Source organism: Dermacentor albipictus, chromosome 9 (assembly GCF_038994185.2).
Source record: "Dermacentor albipictus isolate Rhodes 1998 colony chromosome 9, USDA_Dalb.pri_finalv2, whole genome shotgun sequence".
Classification (NCBI taxonomy): Eukaryota; Metazoa; Arthropoda; class Arachnida; order Ixodida; family Ixodidae; genus Dermacentor; species Dermacentor albipictus.
In genome coordinates, this window is record NC_091829.1 from 70,176,208 (window position 1) to 70,202,807 (window position 26,600).

A 26,600-nucleotide genomic window follows, 5' to 3' on the forward strand; every position below is an offset into this window, starting at 1 on the left:
CCGTACGCGATAAACGTGGAGTATATCAGCTGTTCTCCTCGTTTCGTCATGACCCTGGTACTCTCTGTGCAGTCAAACTGTTCCTACACTTTTATGACAAACCGATGCCGTTCGCTCTCAGGCGCAAACATCACAGTGGAACCTGTACTTCATTTTTCAACAAAGTATACGCAAGGACGAAAGTTACGCATAGAAAATTATTGTTCTTAAATGATAAATAATTTAATTATTTATTACGTTATTTATTAAATATAATGAACACCTTCCCCCTTTTAACAGTTCCAAGTCAATGTAAGCCAACAAACTCGTGCACCACTTTATCCTGCTGAGACGGCGAAGCGGACAAAGCCTACTCACAATAGGCAAAATTGCTTGCGCTGATTGTGAACAGCTTGACTTGGGAAAATATGTGTGCAGGCATTAACGAAGGCACGGACTGGCAATGCTACGAACTCTCAGCACCACAACGATGGTAGGTGTTACGTTTCTCGCACGATATGTGACGGTACACAGCCTACGCGCTCCATAGCTTCGTACACCTGTTGACGATAGCGCGATCAGAAAAGTAAATGTAATCATTGACGCCACGTAATTTGTGACACAGAAGGCGCCTACATTTTTTTGGAAATGATAAGATGGCAGTTGGCGGCACGGCAGCAGCACGGTAAGCTCCGGCGCGGTGTGTGCTTCAGTGGCCATCGCCGACGGAACAGCGTGGTGACCGCTTCGAAGTTCCGTGCTTCGGTGGTGGTTAACAGCCAGCGTACCCCGCACCGCAACCAGAAACATTGCACAAAATACACACATTCACAAATATTTACACTTCGCGCGAGTAGGACAGGCTTAACAGCAGCCAACTTCGCGAGGACCAACATCTACTGCTTGAGCAGCGCCGGCCAAATGATGCAGACTTATTTTGGCTTGAGGGAATAATGTTGGGACGTGGATTTCGTAGGGTCTGTTGCTAAGCTTGCGAGACATAGCTGCAAAACGCGATGGTTTTGTCACTACATATTCAATTTGAGGGCGCCGTTTGAGTATTTTTGTCCTATAACACTCCCAAGATATTTTAGAGCCCACGTGGAAATTAAGTTTTGGCATTATATGGGGAAATCTTAATACAGAAACCGACAATGTAAATGAACAGAGGCCACATTCGTTAACATTCAACCATATAAGTCCATCTAGCCTTGACCTAAGTTAAGGAAGTACGTTTTTTGAATTTGATAAGTAGAATTCATATTGCTCGCTGACGCAAAGAGTGCAACGTCATCTGCGTAGACGCAAACTTAAACCATTGGAAGTATGAGCACTGCGGTTATCAAAATATTTATCAAAACATGGAAAACAATTTTACCTCCTACTGCTCGTTCCTGCTGATATTTTGACGTTGAAATGCTGTTTTGAAAGCAGTAAGCATACCGAGCTTTAATAAATTCACCAACCAAATCAGTTATGTATCCGGCGAACCCGTTACGCTGTATTGCATCTGGTAGGATAGTGTACTCAACCCTGTCACATGTCTTCGCACTGTGTCCACACATGCCAAGGCAGCCTTGTGGTGTTTTCATCGAGCACGTACACTACGGCTCTCTATGTATGCGTGAGCACACCGAATTAAACGCCAACGCCCAAAACAACGTATGTGTTGGGGTGCACACCATATTTTACGAGATTGGTCTTTTACTTGATTGCGTTGCTTGTTAAACCCGCCAGACGTTTGCCGACACGCCTCCTTTGCCGGCATCGAAAGAGAACACCGACGACCGGACTTGCGTCGTTGAGCCACAACTGTTCCGACTACGCATAATTGGAGCGCTCCATATGTGCCGAACTGTTGACGATGTCACACTGTACGGCTTCCTGAGAATTACACAGCAGAAGGCAGCGACCACGCAAGTGCACTGCGGCGTTGGCTGCTGCTGAAGATAGGACAGGCCACAAATAAAAATGCTTTCCCACCCGGTAAAGTACAGTTGGAAGTCCATAGCTCACGTCAGCCAAAAAGTAACAAGAGTCACTTTGCAAAAATACTCAGTGCTGTACAAGTCGCCGATTCGGCGAGGAATTGCGTGAACACGGCCGACGTGCTCGCGTTCCTAACGTTCATCGCACGGCGCGCATATTTTGACGATTGGCTTCTCCGTGTCATAAACCCGCGATGGCGTAAGTGAGATGTCGTACATGCCGAACTTGCCGAAAGATGGCATGATGTGTTGCGATGCCAGATAACTTGTTTATTTCAAGCAGGCCAGGCGACAGTTTGTCACCGCCCCAATTCAAAGGGATGCAGGTAAATCCTCTTCATCATCATCATCATCCAGCACCACCGGACGTATTGGGCAACGGGACACTACACGAGCTAGGTATGTGCCAATGACTGTGCGCCTCTGGTTCCACACGTTATGCGCCTAAGAATTTCAGTTTCCTTTCAGTCTCACCCCTTGCCATTAAACGCATTGTCTTACGAATTGAAACACTATAGCCTATAATCTCTACACAACCGTGCCGTACACAATCCATAGTTGGCAGGAGGCCCATGCTTGACAAATAACATTTGCATTAATAATACGCTACAACCATTGTCTACAAGTTACGAATGATTCGCGTTTCGTAGACACAAACCACAGTTGAGTCTGCCATTATTTTTTCATCATGAAGTCCTAGGGATGCAATCGGTGTGTTCGGTCGTCCAAGCAGCGAACCCTCAGCACAAAAGACACTGTAGCCAATGAGTCACCACGGCCACTAACGCAGTTATATAGGTGCCTTCCGAAAGATTCTTTTCCATACTTTGTTACATTCTCCATCCTCTGTTCTAGTCCTCAATTTTAAATTCCTAAGTTCACACGTTTGTAGAGTTGACTAAAATTTCCACCGAGCAGTTTCATTCTTGCGTTGTTACGACACCCTGGTCAATCTCACCCCGTGCGAACAAGTTTGATTGGGTGCTGAGATAAAACTTCGATGCATTAATGTAGCACCGGCGTGAAATGGAAATATAGTGGACGTTTCTAGACGATAGCATGCAGAGACAAGGTAAGCAAATCTGCATGTTTGGAATAAGGGTTGCGCTGACGCAGCATAGGGCAAGGTGAAGATATCTACAGGGTATGTTTTTTTTCAGCAGCATCAAACCGTTGAAAGATTCCCTATGGCGAATAGCACAATTCTAATCCTCAATCAAAACTACTCGGTCAGGCCACCAATACCTCAACGAGAAACCAAAATGCTCAATAAAATACTTAATTACACTAAATGCACTCCTAATTATTTACTTTATGCCACATATTTCCATCTGCGAAGTATAGCCGCTGACTTTGCATGACACGTCTACTTGAAATGAATTTTCTGGGCAGCACCAGTTCAGAGATAATATCATACAAAGTATGCATTCCAGCTACTTTTTTAGGAAACCGCTCTTTGCGTTAGTCGGCAGGTATTTCGTGTGTTCAGACATATGACAGATAAGTTGAGTCACGCAATATAACACGGATCTTGCAAATATTTCTTCCAATTTTTTAGTTCTATAAGACACATGACAAACACCTTGTTTGCAAAGAAAATGACCCGAATTAATGAATAGTAAGTATAAATGACCTGCTACCCAAAAGAAAACTGAAATCACCTGCCTCCACAGGTCCAAAATTGGTAAAGCGCAAGAAACGCACGTCAAAATCGGAAATACGCAGCTTCCTGTTAGTACAGTAACAGACTATAATACATTAAGGACGATGTTCACAAATATGCAGTCGACTTTGCCAAAGCCCCGAAATCTGCATGGTTGTAGCCTTCCTGGACAGCCTGGATGTCTTTAAGGAGGCATTACAAAAGCGGTGATTGTCGCATAACTAATGCGGCAGCAGCGCACCATCTGTAATATTGCTTTTATATTAATACTGGGTAAGAGGGCAACCACTTATAACTAGCGACAAATTCCATCATTTTATACGTGGTGCAAGTTTCTGGAGTATGTCATTCACAAGCGCACCATTCAACACTTCACAAATAACGATATCCTTTCACAGCATCAGCGTGATTTCCGTGGTGGTTTTTTCACTGTTACACAGTTGATTGAATCCACGCACGATATTCCCCATCACGTAACGTTCATGAACAAGTCGACGTTGTTTTTATTGACTACTCCAAAGCCTTCGATAAAGTATGCCGCTGAAAACTTCTCCTTAAGCTTTGCATCTTTCTTACTGGCTCCTATGCTGATAAATTGCTTGGCTGGATTACAAATAATTTGCGCCTTAGAACTCAGTTAGCTGCAATCGCCAGAAGTCGCCACCGGTTTACATTTCCTCGGGTGCCCCACGGGTTTCCCCTTTGGGACACCTACAACTTATAATTTGTATCAATGATGTTGTCCAAGTTCCTACTAACATTCCAGTTTAGCTTCGCCTCTACGCTGATGACTGTGTTTTGTATTTTAACGTCTGTCTTGTCACTTATCAGGCTTAATGAAATGATGTGTTTCTTCTTTTTACAACAGGAGCATACATGTAAGAAAACGGTGACAACAACATTAACCAATAAGCAACAACTCTTGCAATTTAGGTACGGCTATGAAGAACACACACCAGAAAGAGTGCAGGAATTTAAGTACGTTCGTGTTGTATTCTCTTCCGCCGTAAAACTGCACAAACATATTGACCTCATTTGCGTTAAATTGGTTAAGAAAATAGGTTACTTAAGCAGAACTTTTAAAGGCGCGACTGAAGAACGGAAGCTAACAGCCTATAATTCGCTGGTCTGGTCTCTTCTTGAATATGGGTCAGTTTTGGGGTCACCTCATCATGTGCATGACAAAGATAAATTCGTCTGTCCAGCGGAAAGCTTTCAGATTCATTTTTAACCATTAGGAATGTAACTTTCTTATTTAAGTTATAATGTATTTTCTTTGAAATTGTAACATAGCGCAACGGTCATGTGAACTATTAGTCTGGAAGCAGACGCTTACTGTTTGTGATATTTCACTTCTAATAACTCACACCAAAGGAAGTATCGTAAATAAATGTAGCGTGTTCCTTTTTCATCTGCTTGCTGGACAGCCTAGAACACGAAAATATCTAACAGCGTATTGCAGCAGGATGGTCAGAAATATGGCAGACACATGCAAACGGAAAGAAACGGGGACAGCAAATAATGCAGCATTGTCGGAAATTATTGGCTTGATGGGAGTAACTTTGCACAAGCATTACAACGCACAAAAGACGTCTTGAAACTATATATAGAATAAAAAAGCTACACAGACACAACAGCAATGAACTTATTTAAGATAGGATTGTTTCAGAAGGAACAAATGCGATGCTTTTTCTCGTACTTCACTCAAGGAGGGTGAATTAAGGCAGGAAAGTTATACAAATGGTTGCGTGCCAAAGTAAAATTGCTACGAAAATAATTGGGCCCGCACCAACATCCTCATCTCGAATGTGTTCTCCAGTGCGTCCCTCACTAAACAGCTACAGGATATTGGTATCTCCGGTAATCAGGCACTTATGCTGTGTTGGACGTCTTCACCTGCTGTCTTCCAAGCCTTGCAATCGCGTTGTGATACTTGGAAATTTGCCCTTAAAAATGCACGATGTCCTTTGGCTTTAGAATGTATTTTGTAGAAGATATAGTGGAGGCCCTTGCAATGCGTACAATGACAAAGACAAGGTAGGCAATAGTGGAGGGTTCAAAGCTATTGAATGTAGACACTACGTTCCTTCGTGTAATCAATACCGGAGCCTTCGAAGGTTTTCAATGGAGATGGTACGTTCCTTTGTAGAAGGCCTATTTTTGCTACCAATCTAAGGTGAAGAAAGCACTGTTACAAATGCAACGAAACGAAACTTTATATGGTAAGGACTCCATACACATTTAAAACATGAAAACACGTATCTTCAGCTCAATGCGAAACAGTTAGCAACAATCGAGCACACATAGTCTGCTACAGCAGTTGACAGAGCCTGAATTGTTGCCATACTGTAAATATTGCACGTGTACCGCTTGAGAAATAGCCACATTTCAGTTTCTCAAGTGCCACACCAAACTTTCCCAAAAGACGCTGAACGTAAAACAACGCACCGAACGACCTATGTTCATACCCCGCTTTTATAACGAACCGTATCATTTTATACTATTTTCTAACTTCATAATTGTTTAGAACATGCCTGGTAGCTTGTTCGCTGCCGCATCACTGTCCTCGCGGGCGTCACCACACTTTGGTGCAAATGATAAGAATGCAAAATGAATTCAATGCGTCAAATGTGCAGCAGCAGTTTATGCCTTTGAGGCCATCATGCCCCCTTCCGTCCTCGGTTCATGCGGCTAACAGCGACATGACGAAGTCTTCAACAACGAGCAAAAGAAAATTAAATTATGGGGTTTTACGTGCCAAAACCACTTTTTGATTATGAGGCACGCCGTAGTGGAGGACTCCGGCAATTTCGACCACCTGGGGTTCTTTAACGTGCACCTAAATCTAAGTACACGGGTGTTTTCGCATTTCGCCCCCATCGAAATGCGGCCGCCGTGGCCGGGATTCGATCCCGCTACCTCGTGCTCAGGAGCCTAACACCATAGCCACTGAGCAACCACGGCGGGTAACGAGCAAAAGAACTTCGTATGACCTTACCATGAAACGGAAGCGAAGCACTAGTGTCCGACGCTGGCAGGAGAAGCCAAACGCGTAGCTCGGTTGCATTTTAGAGAACAAGGACGCCACCGTGAGCCCGGCCAGGGGGTGTGAGTAGTCATTGCTCCAGATCGTGCCAGGTCGTGCTGCTTGTCAAGCTGCGGGTCATGGCCACAGGCACAGCCACATTTCTTTATGTGTGCCCTGCCTCCAAACGGAATCTCAAATCTGCATAGCTATGGCATGAGCGCAAACAGGAGACACGACATGATTTGCGAAGCTACGATGGCCATTATCTCTAATGGGCGTCAACGTGCCTCTATAAAATGCCAAGGAACTGTTGGCACAGGCTGCAGTTCAGAAGCAGCGCACCATCAGTACTACGTAAATATCTGTCGTCTGCTTGCCCAGGAAACGTACAGCATCTGTTATCTTCATACCGGCAAGAGGAACCGGAGGCACCACGTGACATGCGAAGCTACGGCGGCCATTATCTAGAACCGGGCGTCAACGTGCCTCTATACAAGGCGAAGGAACTGCTGGTATAGTCTGCAGTTTGGCTGAAAAAAAATTATGGGGTTTAACGTGCCAAATCGCGAAAACGCTTGCTCAACTTCCGGTCACGCCGTCCTATTGCTTTCATTGAAAAAGAAGGCGAAGTTCTGTGCGGAACGGAACTTTCCAACCAGTTTAGCAGGTTTTTCATTATTATTACAAAATCACTTTGCGCCGCACCAGATGTCCCTGTCGGTTATGTCTGTGCTGCACCAAGCGTTCACGAAACCTTATTTATATTTCCAACAACTGCATCTGAAATATTATTCGGTGTTTTCGAACCTCCAGTCGAGTTAATCCAAGGATAAAGATGGTTTTCAAATCCAACCATTTAAATTTGTAATAGACTTATTAGCCCCGACACTAGTATATATTTATAACTTATGTTTAAGTACCGGCGTCTTCCGAAAACAAATGCAGATCGCAAATGTTGTTGCCATACATAAAAGTGGATCTGTTTCTGACTTTTCCAATAACAGACCCATATAGATTCTTTCAGTACTGTCTAAAGCATTAGAAAAAATTATTCATTGCAAGTTGACGTACTTTCTAAGTAAGCATTCTGTTCTCTCTGACTGCCAGTTTGGATTTAGAAAACAGAGATCGACTGAGATGTCATTGACTAAACAAAAAGAAATTTCCGCCTTTGAAGAAAAGCTTCTTGTTCTCAGGATATATGTACACTTATCCAAAGCATTTGATCTAATGGACCACTTTCTATTTTCTCAGAAACTCAGTCACGATGGCATTAGGGGCATCAGTCTTGCTTTAATACAGTCTTACCTAAAGTACCGTAAACAGACGGTGTGTTTCAATGAAACCTCATCAGATGTTGAGCCAATCTTATCCGGTGTACCACAGGGAAGCATTTTAGGGCCTTTGTTGTTTTTAATTTATATAAATGACATTTTTCATACCCCCTTTCCGGTTCACCTCGTAGCTTACGTTGATGATATTACAATGCTTGCCACAGGAAACACACTAGCTGAGTTATCCGTCCGTGGCAACCAATTTTTGGAAAATTTGCGTCACTGGTGTAATAAAATTTGTCTTAAAGTTGATGCGAATAAAGCAAAAGCTGTGAGATATAGAACAAAAAATAAAGTAGTATGTGGTGAAATCGAACTATTATTAGGTACTGACAAGATTGATATTGTATCCAGTATAAAATCTTTTGGTGTTATATTTTCTGAGACACGCAATTGGGACCTGCAAATTGAACACATTCGTGCTAAAATGAACAGGTTAAATGGCGTGTTATGTAAACATGGGTTAACCCTTCCCACACAGGTTAAACTCATTTTTAATTCATACATAACACCTGTGATTACTTATTGCCACACAGTTTGGGGTACGACGACACAACCCAATAAACAGCGCCTTCTAATTGCACAAAAGCGTGCGGTAAGGCTGATAGCTTATATACCGCGTGATGCTAACACCAGAGAATATTTCAGGCAGTTCAATATTTTAAGCATAACTACCTTGTATATGTTCAAACTGCTTTGCGTTTACAAAACTGCTGTAGCAACGAACAATAACCCTATGCTAACAATGTTTCAGCTTGTACGTCATGAACCTACATATGATGTACGTCACTCTATGTCATGGACCCTACCATTAGGTCGCACCAGATACCGCACACAATCTTTGTCGTACAATCTGCCTAGGCACTTAAATGTTCTCGAAGGTAATCGTTTTTCTCTTAGGTTGCTTTCTACACAAACTTTCATGGAATTGATAAATCTTTTCGGGCCTTCGAACGAATAGCTCACCTGTGTAACTGTATGACAATGCATTGTAGCGGACTTGAATAAATTCTATTTATCTGTATTTTTATCTACGTTGCCGTTAGAGTTGTGTAATGGGAATTTGCGAAGAAATTGTATAATTGCGTTAATTGTGTAAAATCATGACAATGTAATAGATTACGGGGAAAATTACAATTATGCAATAGATTATGACTATTGAGATTTTGGATTCTGTTTCTGCCTATACGTTGCAACCTGTCGCATTTCCTTTGTTTTTCACCACACAGCTGCTCTGTAGGCAGTAGAGGTGATCAAGCTGCATTCGGCAGCTTTTTTCCTTCCGTCCTCTCTCATTCCTGTACTTCGTTGTTAGAGAAATAAAATGTATCTAAAATCACTTTCTGATTATGAGTCACGCTGTAGTGGAGGACGCCGGAAATTTCGACCACCTGGGCTTCATTAACGTGCACCTAAATCTAAGCACACGGGGGTTTCGCACTTCGTCCCCATCGAAATGCGGCCGCCGTGGCCTTGATTTGATCCCGCGACCTCGTGCTCAGCAGGCCAACACCACAGCCCCTGAGCAACCACGGCGGTTCGCAGTTCGGCTGCAGCGTACTATTTGTACTACGCTAACATCTGTCATCTGCTTTCCCAGGAAACGTACTTACATCATCTGTTATCTTCATACCGGCAAGAAGAAGCGTTGGAGTGGCACAAGGACAAACCAGAGGCATCACGTGACTTTCGGAGCTACCGCGGCCATTATATAGAAAGAGGTGTCAACGTGCCTCTATAAAAGGCGAAGGAAAAGCTGGCCCAGGCTGCAGTTCGGCAGCAGCACATCGTCTGTATTGCGCTGATAGCTATCGTCTGCTTTCACAGGAAACGCGCAGCATCTGTTATCTCCATGCCGGCAAAAAAAAGCGAAAGTGCTGCCCGGGGGTAAACCGGACGCATGACGTAACATGCGAAGATACAACGGCCATTTTCTAGAAAGGGGCGTCAACGTGCCTCTGTAAAAGGCCAAGGAACGGCTGGCACATGCTGCAGTTCGGCACCTGCGCACTATCTGTATTACGGTAATATCTATCGTCTGCTTTCAGATGAAACATACAGCAGCTGTTATAGTCATACCGGCAATGAGAAGCGAAGGAGGGGGGCGAGGGCAAAGCGGATCTACCAACGGATACGCGAAGCTACGATAGCTATCCTCCAGACGGGGGCGTCAACATGCTTCTACAAAGGACGAAGGGACGGCTGGCTAAGCCTACTCTTCGGCGGCAGCGCACTGTCGGTACTGCGCTTATAGCTGTCGTGTGCTTTCGCAGCTGAGTTAACTGCTTTGTAGTTAAGCGTTTTAGTATATTGTCCCCTGCGCTGCTGCTGAACAACGTGTTGCTTGATGCTGATGCATACTTGTGATCTGAGCTTGTTAGATGAAATGGATGGGAAACAATTGTGCCGACAGGCAGAGAACTTCAAGCGGGACATGAGAATGGCGCTCAGACGATTGAATGACAGCGTGCATTTTCGCTCCAAGGCATGATATGGAGCACAGGGTCTCACAATTGATATGGCTGATTTGAGGTTAGAGATCAAGGAGTTAGTCAAGCTGAACGATAATCGTAATACTGAAAAAAAAAGGTTGGCGCAGACAATAAACCAACTAGAACAGTATTAAAGAGCCAATAATTTTAATATTGAAGGCGTGCCTTGCGGTAATGACGTCATGACAGTGATAAAATGAATTTGGCTTGCGATTGGTGACATTATTTGTGAAAGCGAAGTTGACACGTGTCACTGGATCTCCACTACAAAGACTGGTGTCAAAAAGATTGCCATGCGTTTCATGCCGAGAGCGAAAACAAACCGTGTAAATATGAAAACAAAAAAAAATGCTAACATCAAAAGGTCTTGGTTTCACCTCCGACAACATGGGGGACTTTAACGAGTATTTGTGGCAACAAAACGTGAAGCTTCTCGGGTCTGCTTTAGAGAAAAGAAGAGAAACAAAGTGGCAATGTGTCTGGACTACGATCCGCCGTGGTTGCTCAGTGGCTATGGTGTTGGGCTGCTGAGCACGAGGTGCCGGGTTCGAATCCCGGCGACGGCGGCCGCATTTCTATGGGGGCGAAATGCGGCAACAACCGCGCACTTAGATTTAGGTGCACGTTAGAGAACCCCACGTGGTAAATATTTCCGATGCCCTCCACTACGGCGGGCCTCATAACCAGACAGTGGTTCTGGCATGTAAAACCCCATAGTAACTTTTATTATCTGTAGACTGCAAATGGTGTGTTGTTTGGCGACTTGTCGCGTCAGCCCTATTAGGGACTATTTAAAGTAACCTGATGATAAACTGGGACCCTAAAATAAGTTGGACCAAATGAGTTATTACAGTGCTGAACCGATAAATTTGATGTACTTTTCGCGGAAACGTGGCTAACCGCAAATAATCCTGGTAGATAGCTGTCTGGGTATCGGTCGCATCATATAAGAGAAAATAAGACAGGCGGAGGGGTAGCAGTCTAAGTCAAATATTATTAAAATGAATTATTATTGCCGAGTTTCCAGTCATTGCTAAATATGTAGATGTTTGACCGTGCACATAGATAAAGCTAGTGTAAACGTCATATATAGACACGTAAATGGAGACAAGGCAGCATTTTGTAGTTTTATTGAAGAGCTATCACCTTTGAGCCGATCGAATGGTAAGACATGCGCATTTAAGAGGCATGTGAAAGCTGACTTCATTACTGAAAAAACATGGTCCTGTCGAAATTTAAAAGTTGTTTTCTTGTTATGACGGCAGAAATTGCATTACTTCACCAACAAGGATGAGAGTCAATAGCGCAAAATTTATAGACATATACGTTTCGAATTTAGAAGAATCCGATGTGAAGTCAGTATCACTCATAGCACACGCAAGTGGCCATCTACCTGCGTTTTGTCTTATACCGAAAAATTCTGCGAAGCAAATCAAAGATAGCGAACGGCAAATTCGGTGAATATTCATACAGAATACCCTAGAGCAATTCTGATGTCTACTCCATGCACAGTCTGGCAAGGGATATGTGATGTAGAGCGTTTGCTCCGTTTCAACAAAATTAGCTCGCGTGCTATGACTTGGCTTTTCCACCTCCGCCAGTGGCTTCTGGAAAATACTTAAAAGGCGTGCAACTTTTGGGCCGACAAATACTTTTACGAACGCATCAAAAAGAAAGACGGTATGTATAACACTTTGATGCGCACGCGGCAGACGGACCTATTCGTGATCTACAAAAATTTTTATATCCAATACGAAGTCATTTAAAGAAATCCAAGTGTTATTACTATGATCGCATCTTCTCGAGTATAGGAATTATCCAAATAAAAAATATGGGATGCGGTTGATGGAGGAAAAGGAAGAAATTCGCTAATCCGCAAATGCATACCTAAATGGGCGCAACATAGAACGTGCGGAATTGGTTAGCTGCACGAACACGCATCTTACTAACACTGACATGAACCCTGCACACGTTGAAATTGGAAACAGTAACAATTTTCTACACCACGTCAGTCGAATTCAATTTTGTTGAAACCACCTTGTCTTGAAGTATGTGGTTTGATGAAGGCATTCAAGAAAGGCATGATGCTTCCGCTGGCGGGGATGGTATGAGTCCCGTTTCGGTTAATTATGTGTCACACGAAATAAGACCAGCGCTCGTACATGTTATAAACTTGTCTCTTATCCAGACGTCTTTCCAGACGAGCTCAACATACGCGCGTTCGGTCAATTTTCAGTGGGGGACGCAAAGAGCAATTGTCAAATTAGCGGTCGATTTCAATTCACTTTGTTTTCAAAAACCTTTCGAAAGTGTTACCTATGCAGGTATACATTTTCGCACGAAACACGATATGAATGCGCCATGTCCCTACACGGCTTTGAAGAAGTCAGCGGAGCAAGCTTTGTTGGATATTAAAAGTCAAATGGTCACAAATATTGCAGATAAAAATGAACGGTTAGGCTGGTATTTTTTTCGATCTGAGAAATGCATTTTATTTCATTGACCACTTTATTCCGAGTGAAAAATTGGAAACGCACGCAGTACAAGCGTTTGCTAATGATTTGATCAAACATTATGTATCCAGTAAAACATTTCAGCTGGTTGCTACTGCATCTGACATGCTTATGCTACAGTAAGATGTCCCACTAGGTTCAAACTTAAGTGCGGTATTATTTCTAATTTACGTGAATGATATTAAATTTGGCAGGTTCCCGAAATATTGAAATGTGTACAGGTGATATAAATTGGTTCTTTAGAGCCGATAACACTACAGAATTGCAGGAGTGTGTAAATGAGTCTACATATGCGTTATCTGATTGGTTGATGCCGAACAAACGCCACCTGAACGCAAATAAAACAACTTATATTTAGAATTCGCGCAGAATACAAGTAAAATTTAACAATTCACTTATCAGACATGTGAAAGAACAAACAAAATTTTCGGGAACACATTCTAGCGAAGAATTATCGTGGAATACACATGCAAATTTCATGTGCAGTGAATTAAAAGAATGTCGACGTAACCTACAGAATTGCACCCCTCATCTCTCTATGGCTGGAAAAACTGTATAATGCATGTATTCATTCGAAATTTTGCTTCAATGTATTTTTATGGGGTACAACCACCACAACATAATAGACCACATTAACAGGCTCACAAAAAGGTATTGTAGCGAGGTATGTCGCTTCCTGCGCCCTATGTCAGCGTCGAAAGCTCCCTACATCAGCTCCAAGCGGACAACTGCAACCGGTTCCTTGTCCGTCGCAACCATTTGAAATCGTTGGCATTGACCTGTATGGTCCTCTTCCTGTGACTCCCACCGGTAAACGATGGATTGTGACAGCCGTTGATCACTTGACACGCTACGCCGAAACAACTTGTGTGAGCTCTGCCTCAGCCTCTGAAGTTGCTGCATTCATACTTCAATCCTTGATACTGCGCCACGGTGCTCCTCGCGTCCTCCTGAGCGACCGTGGAAAAGCATTCCTCTCGCAACTAGTAGACGAAGTACTCAGAGCCTCCGGAACCACCCACAAGACTACCTCCAGTTACCATCCGCAAACTAACGGCCTCACAGAGCGATTTCATCGCACGCTGTCAGACATGCTAGCCATGTACATCGAACCGGATCACAGAAACTGGGACGCAATTTTGCCATTCGTGACTTTTGCGTATAATACCGCCGTTCAACGCACGAGCGGTTACTCGCCATTCTACCTTGTCTATGGTCGTTCGCCCAGTTCCTGTCTTGACGCCTCTTTCTTCGCGCCAACTGTCAATCAATGTCCATCCTCCTGTGAAGAATATGTGTCCCGCATTCTGCGTTGTCGCCAGCTCGCTCGCATCAACACCGAAGCACAGCAACAGGACCGCAAGCAGCATTACGACGCCTCTCATCGCGTCGTGTGCTTCCGCCCTGGCGACGAAGTGCTACTCCGGACACCAGTTCGTACTCCTGGCTTGTGTGACAAGTTTCAACTTCGGTTCATCGGCCCCTACAAAGTCTTGGAGCAGACTTCCCCTGTTAACTATCGCGTGGTACCAGTTATTGTTCCAAGTGACCGCCGCTGCCGCGCTGCTGAGGTTGTCCACGTGTCCCGTATGAAGCCTTTCACGAGGCGTTCGCCGCCCCTTTGAATTGCGGCCAGCATGGCCGCTCTCGCGCGAGGGGACATTAGTGTAGCGAGATATAAGCTATTCTTTGTTATCTGTACATGATCATCATCATGTGGGGCTCATATGGGGTTCTTCTTCATCATCGCTTGTGGGGCTGGCTCTCGAGTGTGATCCGTGCTGTGGGCATGATCGCTTCGCCGTATCTTCGAGTCGGAATAAACGTAGTGACGACTGCTACGTCACAGTATTTACCCATTTTATTATCGCTTTTTTTCCAACTAACAACTACACCATTCTTACAAAAACGGGATAAGTTACCTGCAGACAGGATAGAATTTAAGCAACTTCTAGAAATTGGGAAGAGAAGCCCAAGTGCAAAATGTCTTGAACGTAACCATTCAGAATTCTTCAGGCACACCACATACCACACACGAAACACAAGGAGAAATTACGTGACGGACTCATTTGTCCATCAGACCACAAAAAGAATGAACAGATACAGTAAATCTCTGCTCTGAAATTCTTCTTTACGTACCTTTATAAAGGAAATAAAAGAATGGTTAAAAAGGCAAGACATATTCTTTGAAATTTAAATGAGCTGATTAAATGAGCAATGGCTTCCTATGAATAACATAATTTGTTTTGAGAATACGCATATCATTTCATGAACTATATTTATTTTTGTGTTTTTTGCCTTCATTCATATATACTTGAGTGCATCCATGTCCCTGTTTCAAATTTCCTTTGTGTTAGGATGGTTGACGGGTGGAGGCAACGGCCCTCCCGTATGGAACGAGACAGTCGTGCCAGCCAAAGAACGCCGGGATTATTCACGCTCGCGAATATAAAGAAAAGATAAGGGGAGAGGGAAGGGGTGACAGAAAGAGTGCGCACAAGCGCACTGAAGGAAACAGCTTGCTTGTCATGCTCAGGGTTACCGCACTTTCTTTTTCATTTTATTTTGTATTTACGCACCCAAATTGGATGTGCGATTGACTTTGCACGCTTGGTGTTGGTTTATAATGCTGTACACATTGGATAACGTTTATTTTTACACAAAAAATATTTGTATACTTTCAGAACATCGTTCGAACTTGAAATGTTATTTGTATTGAGTCGTTAGGCACATTGCATTATGAATTTGATGGTATTTTATTACAGCATGGTATTTATTGATTTATGATGGTATTTTATTACAGCAGTCAAGTGTGTTGTAAGTTGGAATCTTGTGCGTATGTCTAATCTGTTGTCAACATTAATAAGTTTTGCAGATTAGCTGACCGACACAACTCCGGCACGTGGCACAGTCTCCGCCCTCGTAGTATATGGCGTCCTGCGCAGAGTCACAAAACCACGTCCAGTTAGTAGGTTTATTCTAACCTAAGTGGTCGACGACTTTTGCGTTATATCAGAAAAACAGATCAGGTACCGACTTACACAAGTTGTCACACACAGCGCTTCTTATAGCAATCAAGCCCGTTTCGACTGAAGTTTTTCTATCTCGATGGGATCCCTTCTTCTTATACCAACCAATCCCGTTATGAATGAAATTTTTCCTCAGCCTGGGAGAAGCCAATCGTGATGAAAAAAAGCGATTCTAGTCGGGCTCGGTCGCGATCAAAATTTACCCGTGTAACACGAGGATTACCAACCAGCCGTGTGGCCTAGCCAGTACTGTGTTGTGCTTCTTAGCAGTATTTAAGCACGAGGTAGCGGGATCAATGCCGACCGTGGCGGTCGCTTTTCTATGGGGGAGAAATGAAAAAAAAAATATCAGAGTCCGCAGCTTTTGGAGATCCTTCACTACAACGTGTTTGATTATCAAATTGTGGTTTTGCTGCGTAAAACAGATTTCAAGTTAAACAGGCATTAGAAAGTAGTACCGTCTAACTGCTCACATCACGTCTCGGATGCCTACAAAATGCAACATCCAACTCGCTTAAAGAAGTACACAAACAAGAATATTCCTTCGTAACCTGTTTCAGTGTCGCTTCCGATGAGGTGTATAAGTATTGTGACGTCATCACGTACGAGGTAGTCGCGTTGGACAAGCACATAATAACAATATAGGAGATTTTGCAGCTCGCTCGGTCGTTCGCTATGCTACCACTTTTCACGGATGTACCACTGTGCCGACTGACCGAGCGAGAGACCAAACGCGACCGGCATTGCGGCATAGCCATGGCATTATTTCCTCAGCTGTGGTAGGTTATCCAGGGATATATATATATATATATATATATATATATATATATATATATATATATATATATATATATATATATATAGTCACGTGGTCGTGACGTCAAAGAACACAGTAGCAATACTGTGAAAGGCAAAACTAGCTTGTATTGGGCGAACCTGTGCCCACAAAACAGGCTACACTTAAAGCACAACGAGAGCGGCGAACACAGTCAGCGATCGCCAAAAATCTGATCGGCGGGTCAAGCGCGTTGGCTTTTATACAGCAGTTGTCGAATGTTCCAGACTAATCGTTGGGACATGCGTCCCTTCCACAAAGTTCTACACCATTCGCATCACGCGATGAAATCAGATAACATAAGGTTCGGTGACAACAGACAGCGAATACAAGCACCGATAACTTTTCAGAAACTTCGGATACATGCAGGCGCGTCCCGCGCAGTGCGATCACATTTGAGAGGCGGCGAAACGTGGTCGCCCGATGAAGATAAGTACACGTGCCATTACCCCCCTCTAAAAAAGCATCGACCCGATGCTGCAAACAAACGAAAGTAATAATGAAAAGCACTCGTAGCAACGGAAACAACAAAATAAGGAAGTTCGTCAGCGTCCGTGAAAGGGTTTAAGGCGCACCACGTGGACCAATTCAGATCGTGCGCGGCGCTGCTGTGAATGTGAAATGCCGTCTGGCACGACCTCATAGTCCAGTGCGCCAACACGTCGGAAGATCTTGTAGAGTCCGAAATAACGTCGCAGTAGTTTGTCACTGAGTCCTCGTCAGCATATCGGGGTCCATACCCAAACACGGTCGCCGGGCTGGTACACGACGAAGCGTCGTCGGAGGTTTTAGTGTTGGCTGTCGGTACACTGCTGGTTCTTGATCCGTAGGCGGGCGAGCTGTCGGGCTTCTTCGGCTCGCTGGAGATAGGTAGCGACGTCAAGATTCTCTTCGTTGGTGACGTGCGGCAGCATGGCGTGGAGCATCGTCGTCGGGTTCCTGCCGTAAACCAGCTTAAACGGCGTGATCTGTGTTGTTTCTTGCACAGCCGTGTTGTAAGCAAAGGTTACGTACGGCAGGACCGCGTCCCACCTCTTATGCTCGACGTCGACGTACATCGCTAGCATGTCGGCGAGGGTCTTGTTCAGGCGCTCCGTGAGACCATTTGTCTGCGGGTGGTAGGCAGTTGTCCTCCTGTGCCTTGTCTGACTGTACTACAGCATAGTTTGGGTGAGCTCCGCTGTGAAGGCCGTGCCTCTGTCGGTGATGAGGACTTCTGGGGCGCCATGTCGCAGCACAACGCTTTCGACGAAACATTTTGCCACTTCAGCTGCGCTGCCTTTCGGCAGGGCTTTAGTTTCAGTGAAGTGGGTGAGGTAGTCCGCCGCCACGATGATCCACTTATTTCCGGACATTGATGTCGGAAACGGTCCCAACAAGTCCATCCCGATCTGCTGAAAAGGTCGGCAAGGAGGCTTGATCAGCTTTAGTAATCCGGCTTGCCTTGTGGGTGGTGTCTTGCGTCGTTGACAGTCTCGGCATGTCTTGACGTAATGGGGAACGTCGGCGGTTAGGCGCGGCCAGTAATACCTTTCTTGTATCCTCGATAGCGTCCGGGAGAAGCCGAGGTGCCCGGCGGTCGGATCGTCATGTAGGGCGCGCAGTACTTCTGGACGCAGCGCCGACGGAACAAGAAGGCAGTTGGCGCGGACTGATAAGAAGTTCTTCTTCACGAGCAGATTGCTTTGAAGCGTGAAGGAAGATAATCCGCGCTTAAATGCCCTGGGGACAATGTCGGTATGCCCTTCCAAATATTCGACGAGGCCTTTTAGCTCCGGGTCTGCCCGTTGCTGTTCAGCGAAGTCTTCCGCATTTATCATTCCAAGGAAGGCGTCCTCATTCTCGACATCTTGCGGCGGTGGGTCAATGGGGGCGCGTGATAGGCAATCGGCATCGGAGTGTTTTCGTCCGGACTTGTAGGTTACAGTGATGTCGCATTCTTGTAGTCTGAGGCTCCACCACGCAAGTCGTCCTGATGGATCCTTTATATGCGCTAGCCAACACAACGCGTGATGGTCGCTGACGATTTTGAATGGCCTGGCGTAAAGATAAGGGCGAAATTTAGCTGTAGCCCAAACGATGGCGAGACATTCCTTTTCGGTCGCAGAATAGTTGCATTCCGCTTTTGACAGCGACCGGCTAGCGTAAGCTATCACCTGTTCGACTCCGTTTCTCCTCTGGACTAGAATGGCACCGAGGCCTAGGCTACTGGCGTCAGTATGGATTTCTGTATCGGCGTGCTCGTCGAAGTGCGCAAGTACAGGCGGTGACTGCATGCGTCGTTTAAGTTCTTCAAACGCGTCGGCCTGCGGCGTTTCTCACTTGAACTCAACATCTCATTTAGTTAGACGTGTGAACGGCTCAGCGATGCGTGAAAAGTCCTTGACAAAGCGACTGTAGTAGGCACACATGCCAAGGAATCTACGCACTGCCTTCTTGTCGATGGGTTGCGGGAACTGTGCGATGGCAGCTGTTTTTTGCGGGTCTAGACGGACACCAGATTTGCTGATTACGTGGCCTAGGAACAGAAGCTCATCGTAAGCGAAGCGGAATTTTTCCGGCTTCAGAGTAAGCCCTGATGGCTTGATGGCCTGTAGTACTGTCGCAAGCCACCTGAGGTGATCGTCGAAGTTTCCGGCGAAGACGACGACGTCATCTAAGTAAACGAGACAGGTCTGCCACTTGCAAACGATACTACCTTTACTTTTCTTTCTGATTTGTTGCGATGGCAATTATGCGGACACTGCAAGCCAGTTTTCTCCGTCCATGTCACCGTCATGTTCCATATGCTGCAGGTGAGAGGGAAAAGGTGCGAGGGAACGCCTACAAGGATGGTAGCTCGATGCACACTAGTTGCCCGCACGTCAAATGTTCGGCCTGACGGTCTCGTCCCGTCCAATGCTTTCGCGCCGAGCCTTCTGAATAAACGCCTCACGCCTTGTCACAATATATATTTTGCTTCTACTCCATGACCGGTTTCCCGTACTTAGCACGCATACATTTTTACACGATGGCGCTCTTAACCTTAATGCACTAAAAAGATGCTGTATGTATATCAACCTAGTGGGCGATGAACAGGCAATAGAGAGCAACCTCTAGTAATGTTCCTTGCGGAAAGACACTCAGTGGGAACTCGCAAATGATTGCGAGTTTGATTGCCATAGTGACACTGGTAATACATGTAAGATTCCAGGGGCGGCATTCTCGGTCGTTCACTTTTGGAGATAACAAGAACTTTCGCAAGATTTCGCCCATACTACGGCCAAACGCAGTCCTGACACCGGGCTCAGGGCGTCGAGTGCTCGGCACTGTGCTGAAACGCTGACCAGCCGACGCGTGCTGTGTTGTACTCTCTCCAAACATCCCGAAACTCATTGTTCCCAGAAAAGTGAGCTACGGACAATGCTGCTCCTTGAAGGATAGCCTTCCGCGAGCAGTGTTGTTAGGATTTGTTTTTTCGCCCACTGTCAAGATCTGATGATCTGGTTCGAGTGTGTGTGAGCTTGCTCCCGTGCACTAGCAGTTACCCACCGCGGCCACTCCCTGCCTGTGGCGATCCACTGCTGTGCACGGGATCGCCGGTCCAACTCCACCGCCGCGGTGGTCGCGTATTTACCGAGGTTAAATGCAAGAACGGTGGTGCACTATAAGCTTTCAGTGCAAGCAATAATCACCAGGTCGTCTAAATTGTTAGCGCTCCAACGCCTCAACATCGGAGAATGAATCAACCAACCACTCACAAGCAGAAAGACGGCACCGAGCAGCACCGCCTTCATCTTGACGTCCAAATCGAGGGGGAAGGTGACCGCGAAGCTGTCGCCTATGCTGCAGGCTTCCTTGCACGATCCGCTCCAGAGCTTCGTTATCGCGCCAATCTTCGTGACTCCGTCCATGGTTACGATATCGAACTTCACGGTATCACAACAGATGGCTCGTGTGCAGCAGGGCCCCCTAATCAGCAGGACAGCGTTGTTGTGGCTGTCCAGCACTGTGAAATTCGGAAACAGCAGGGTGCACTGCATCCTGAGGGAGCCGATCGTTGCACCTGATTGATCCCGCACGTCCATTTTCTGTAGACAAGAAAGCGAATGATAATAGTAATAATTTATTTAGTATGCCTTAGAGCAACCCTAATGTGCAAGAGCCCGCGCACGCATATTTCCAAAATAAAGCTAAACAAATAGGTAAGAACAAAAGGAAATGATAAGCAAAACGTGGGAAACTCTGGGCATTATACGCCAAACACATTAAATTTTAAACGAGAATTCTGCTAGGTCCTATAATACTAATACTATCCTTTATTACAGACAAGCAATATCTACAGATATTTTGCTAGGTCTGCTGAAACCTTCAGTGGGCTCCTATGATACTTTCTTACCTATCTACTTGGTATAGTAATAGGAATAACGATGATAATCTCGATGATAATCAATTTTATTTACGTGTCCGAGAAAAACGGGTTTCAAGGTAGAGGCGTATGTATACAGACATACACGGGGTTATGGTTTTCAAGTTTTAAAATTTTGAGAAGTTAGCATAATTATGGCCTTTTTTAATAAGGGGGTTTTACGTGCGAAAACCACTTTCTGATTATGAGGCACGCCGTAGTGGAGAACTCTGGAAATTTCTACCACCTGGGGTTCTTTAACGCGCGCCTAAATCTAAGCACACGGGTGTTTTCGCATTTCGCCCTGATTGAAATGCGGCCGCCGTGGCCGGGATTCGATGCCGTGACCTCATGCTCAGTATCCCAACACCACAGCCACTGAGCAACCACGGCGGGTTAATTATGGTCTTTGAACTGGATTATTCGAATAGGGGAACATGTACGAGAAATGAAAACAACTATTAAATTATTTCAGGAAGGCTCACTTATTCACATTTTAATTATATTACGGCTCATTGGAATTTACTATTTGCAGCCGCTGACTTTGCAAGACGTATCATACCACTTTGAATGAATATCCAGGGGGACACTAGTTTCAATATATGATTCGTGTGTGACGAAATACATGAGCGTACCACTTAAGGCTGTGTTCAGTGCACAAAACTCCGTTGTGTTAAATATGTAAGTGGAACAGCCGTGCTTCCTTGCGGTATAGTAATTACACACATCTGCAAATTGGTGTCATTCTATAAATTCATTCCAAGCTGATATGTCGGGCCAGCTATCTGGATACAATTCGTAAATTGAAATTGCCACGACAACTGCCAATTTTTTGAATTCGTTGACTATGCGTTTTCATTTCACGTGTAAATTATGACCGCTTCGGAATAACCTAGCTGAAAGGCTATTGATGTTATCTTTAAAGAGTGATTTCTAAAAATCCCTAAAGCGCTTAAATATGATAATACGGATTCCTATGTTACGAACAAACAGGAATAAAACAGCACATTCTATACAATTGCAATTTCCAAACAATTCGCAGGTTCGCGAGAAAGGTCAATCGTCAATTGCGATAGGAAATTCGCACGCAGCTCCACGAAGTAAAGATGGCAGTTTTAACGGCCGTATAAACTTGGAAACTTTCGTTTACTAATACAAATAACAAGCACAGTGTTCAGCGCTCACAAACAAACGTGAACGCATTGCAGTTGATGAGCGCGGAGACTCGCTGTCAGAACGATGCTGCGAGCAACTGCGGCAGCAGCAGCGAGCGAAATGACCTTCGTCACATCGCTTCGAAGCAAGAACGGCGATAGAACAGCGCGCACAAAGGTACGAGCCGTCTGCACGCCCACTTCAAGCTACGGCGCATGCGACCGACCGTGGCCTCGCAATCTACGCACTTGTTGGCGGAGTCGAAGCCCCTCCCTTCCGCGCTGCGTTCCCGTTGTTCTTCATATATGGGGTGCCATATTGAGCCGCGAGCGTCAATTCCTCTTATGGACAGTAGCGAAATGCGCAGTTGCTGCCGGATGACAATACCTCCCCCGCTCCCTCCCTTCTACCTAACAACAAGTCCATTTTTTAGAAATAGGTCATGAAATTGATTTGAGTGCTGCTTACAAAATATGCAAACATCTGTGAAGTATGCCAATTTCTTGTTAGCTTACAACATCTACTGAGCAAATCCTCCGGATGATGCATCGTATCAGAAATAAGCACCATGGCATGAAGGAAAGGGACGCCATCCGCTTAGTGCAGGCTTTCGTGATTTCTCGGATAATGTACGGGACGGCATTCTCTAACCTCTCCAAGTCGGAAACCGAAAAGTTGGAGAAACTGATCGGGAAGGCCTACAAGACGGCACTGGGGCTGCCAAACTCCATGCCAACGGCAAAGCTCATGGCTCTAGGAGTACATAATACCCTCAAAGAGATGTGGTAAGCACAATGCCTCTCACAACTCAATAGGCTCGCACTCACAAAACCAGGTACAGATCTGCTCGAAACGATCCATAGCAATCTGCCCTATACCATAGACCAAAGGGAAGACGTACCACGTGATGTGAGGAGACGCATCAATGTGTACCCTTTCCGCGGAACATACATCCCGCATACAACATCGAAAGGAGAAAAGCAAGAGGGGAAGCCCTGCAGAAGAAATGGGATGAGCAACCTAACACCCTCTATGTGGACACCGCAGGGCCAAAGAATGGAGTGATGACTATTGTGGTCTCAACGCCGTCAGGATTGCGCCTCGATGAAAACATCCAACCCCACTCACGCAGAGGAAGCAGCTATTGCATTAGCTATAGCATCTAATCTCATCGCTGATGTGCTCACTGACTCCCAGAACGCCTGTCGCAACTTCAATAATGGATTAATTCACAGGTGAAGGTTGTCATTGCTGACTACGCATCCACCCAGCCAAACCTCTGTCATCCGCTTTCCCGGTCACCTGTAAGTACCAAGAGGAGACAAAGCCGCTCACAGGCATGTCCGAGCTCTTCTATACCGGGTGTCTCCCCCTGATGACCGTGAAGGGTGCTGCGACCTAACTGCTTTAGCAGTTTATGCTGACAATCTCGCACCATACAGAACAGCCAGGAAGGAGTACCCAGCACCACATAAATCCCTCAATAAGTTGGAAGAGAACACTCTTAGGAGACTACAAACTAATACATACCCAACGCCAGCTAAGTTACACCAGTGGTACCCTACACTATACACCCCGCGATGCCCACACTGTGGAGAGGTAGCTAACCACTACCACGTGGTGTGGGCTTGCCAATTTAATCCCATAGTTGACCCCATTCGAAATCCCTCAAAAGAGCATTGGGAGGCTATTCTGCCCAGCGATGATCCTGACCGTCAGCACTGGCTGACTGGGGAGGGCCAGCGGTGCAGCAGTAACCAGTGGGCTACCGGACTAGGCGGCCCACCCACGAGTTCTACGAATATCCTGCAAATAAAGATGCTTTCAATCAATCAACCAATCCCATTCTCGATTCACTTGTCCGGCGCAGGTTTTTAGCGCTGTTTTTAAACATTATGCAACTCATCTGTATTGCCTGTATGTGACATCACTTAAGCCTTTCGGCCATTTTGCACTAGTTTGTTTTACACGCACTCATCGCAACTGCGGATGCCTCTTTTCCAAGTAAAATTCACTCACAAAGGCTGCGAACTTAGAAAATACATATATGTTTATCATACGCATAACGGAAGTGGGTTCTTTACGAGTGTGGATAAATCATTTACAGAGACGGTAGAAAAGCGGTCCCCAGAGCCCTGTTACACAGTGCTGGTAACTATGGGCATGCTTGAGGACGCTCCGTTGGAAATGACAAAACATATGCGGTCTGACAGGTAGCCCCGATACAAAGGTAAAAAAAGGTCAAGAAACACCGGTTTTGCAAAGTTTTGGGAACAACACTTTGAGAAGTCGGCTTCTGTCTTCGAAAGCTTCCTATGAGTAGGCCATAAAGCTAGCGAGGTTTGCTGTTGCACGGCCCGGAAATTACGTAAACTTACCGTACCATACCCTACTACTACTACTACTACTACTACTACTACTACTACTACTACTACTACTACTACTACTACTACTACTACTACTACTACTACCTACTACCTGACCCGCAAGGGCTGCGGAGTCAGGTAGTAGTTTTCTTTCCTTCTTGCATTGTCTTTTGCCTCTCGCACATGCCCACCATGTATGAGAGCTGTGAGCTAAGAGTGCCAACGCTGTTCTTTACTCATTTCGTGACGTGGCCGTTTGGAGCATTACTCCGCCTCCTCTGTCGACCCCCTGTCGACCATCATGCCTCGCTGCCCTCTGGAATGTATCACGATAGATCTACCGCAAGCGCTTCAGTTAGTGCAATTCTTTAGCCGTGGTCTCGGATAATTACATCCATATCGTTGCTCTTGTTGCGACGCGCAGATAGCTCTAGAGAGCATCGTGGGGACACGACGGAAAGGCCCAAAAGTTTCCGCGTTTCTGAACGGAGTATGCACACTTTCTACAACCGAACTATAGCCTTACGCTACGTTGGCGATATATACGTGCCTGGAGGCAGCAAAAACAGAGACACGAATCACATCGAAGTGGCCGGTCAAGCCGCAACACTTCGGCATCGCGGGAGTCGTGCAGCCCCATCTGGAAGGCCCGCCTGGGGCCCAGGCCCGTGCACAAGAGGTTGTCGTCCTCGGTGACCTTGAAGACAAACTGGTCCATGGCGTTCGTCACCAAGTACTCGCTCGGCAGCACGTTCGGCAAGAACACTGCGCGAGTTGAACATATGATCGCAAGTGTGTAGTCTGCGACTCTGCGAACATTCGTCCATGCATCTCTCTCCAAAAGGTCATTAGTGTAATCATCTAATAATTCAAGGTGAGAAGGAAAAGACTGAAAGCAGGAGAAGGAAGAGACGTACACGTACCTATGTTCCTGGTAACCGGGTCTATCTCCTTAAAGGAAATTTTATATTTATTCCTCAGCGGGAGGCGCTCCCTTATATATAGGAAGTTTCGCCGGTTATCTCTCTTGCCTGTGTTCTAGCTGCACCTTCCTTCTGCGATCAGATTACTTGCGCGACACAAATATTGGCGTATTCTAAAACTTGTTCGAGCACAACTGATTGCGCTGTTGTGTGGATATGAATAGCTGTATATGAATAGCCGACGCTTCCGATTTCGGAGATTAAATTTTCATGCATCGAGGAGTGTGCTGGCTGCTATCATCCTGCTGATAGTTATTTTTTTTTTTGCTGAACTCTGGTTCGAGTTAAATTAGGAAGTCAGTTTTGACAACGGACCTTTGTTCAGAACTTCCTGTTGCCATGAAAAGAAGGCTACGGAGGAGAAGAGCGAACGAGTGAGAGCACTTGAGCAAACAGCCCCACATTTTCATCCACGTTAGTTGAACCTGGTGAAAAGAACACAAAAGCCACTCATTTGCAAAGCCTAATTAAGACAAAAGACATGACTTAGTATTGAAGTTTGCCTATTTTGAGGCTTTTCCTTCGGTGCGTGTTGGCAAACGCGAAATCCTCTCACGTAGCATTTGGTTCTTGTATGGTAGCGGCCTGACTACTTCACGCATTAAAACATCTGCAGAAGGTCAGCTGTCGTAGCTTTCCCTTCGTTGCCACAGAAAGTTGTCCAGGGGTATTCGGCGTGACAATGTGCACTCGAGCTGTGGGCTGTGCGAAAAGACATACTGATAATAAAGAAGGCCACGGGTGACAAACCAGGTGCATGCCACATTACGATCCCTAATTAACTTACCCAACTTTCGGTTCGGTGGCAGTCTAGAGTTTGTTACGGAAGCGTTTTGATTGCCGCTGTG

The 26,600-nt window shown here is 45.4% G+C and overlaps 1 protein-coding gene across 4 annotated transcripts in view; it reads right to left on the bottom strand.

The window, feature by feature from the left end:
• Positions 1 to 15,734: 15,734 nt before the first annotated feature.
• LOC135908569 (phospholipid scramblase 1-like) overlaps positions 15,735 to 26,600 on the bottom strand; it is a 265,493-nt gene continuing 254,627 nt past the window's right edge. For all 4 annotated transcript variants that reach the window (XM_065440372.2, XM_065440374.1, XM_065440371.1 and 1 more), the window contains 3 exons: positions 25,320 to 25,534; positions 20,602 to 20,931; positions 15,735 to 15,934 (listed from right to left, as the gene is read on the bottom strand). In XM_065440372.2, coding sequence (XP_065296444.1) covers positions 15,857 to 15,934; positions 20,602 to 20,931; positions 25,320 to 25,534 — 623 coding nt within the window. In that variant the 3' untranslated portion in view covers positions 15,735 to 15,856. The remainder of the gene's footprint in view (positions 15,935 to 20,601; positions 20,932 to 25,319; positions 25,535 to 26,600) is intronic.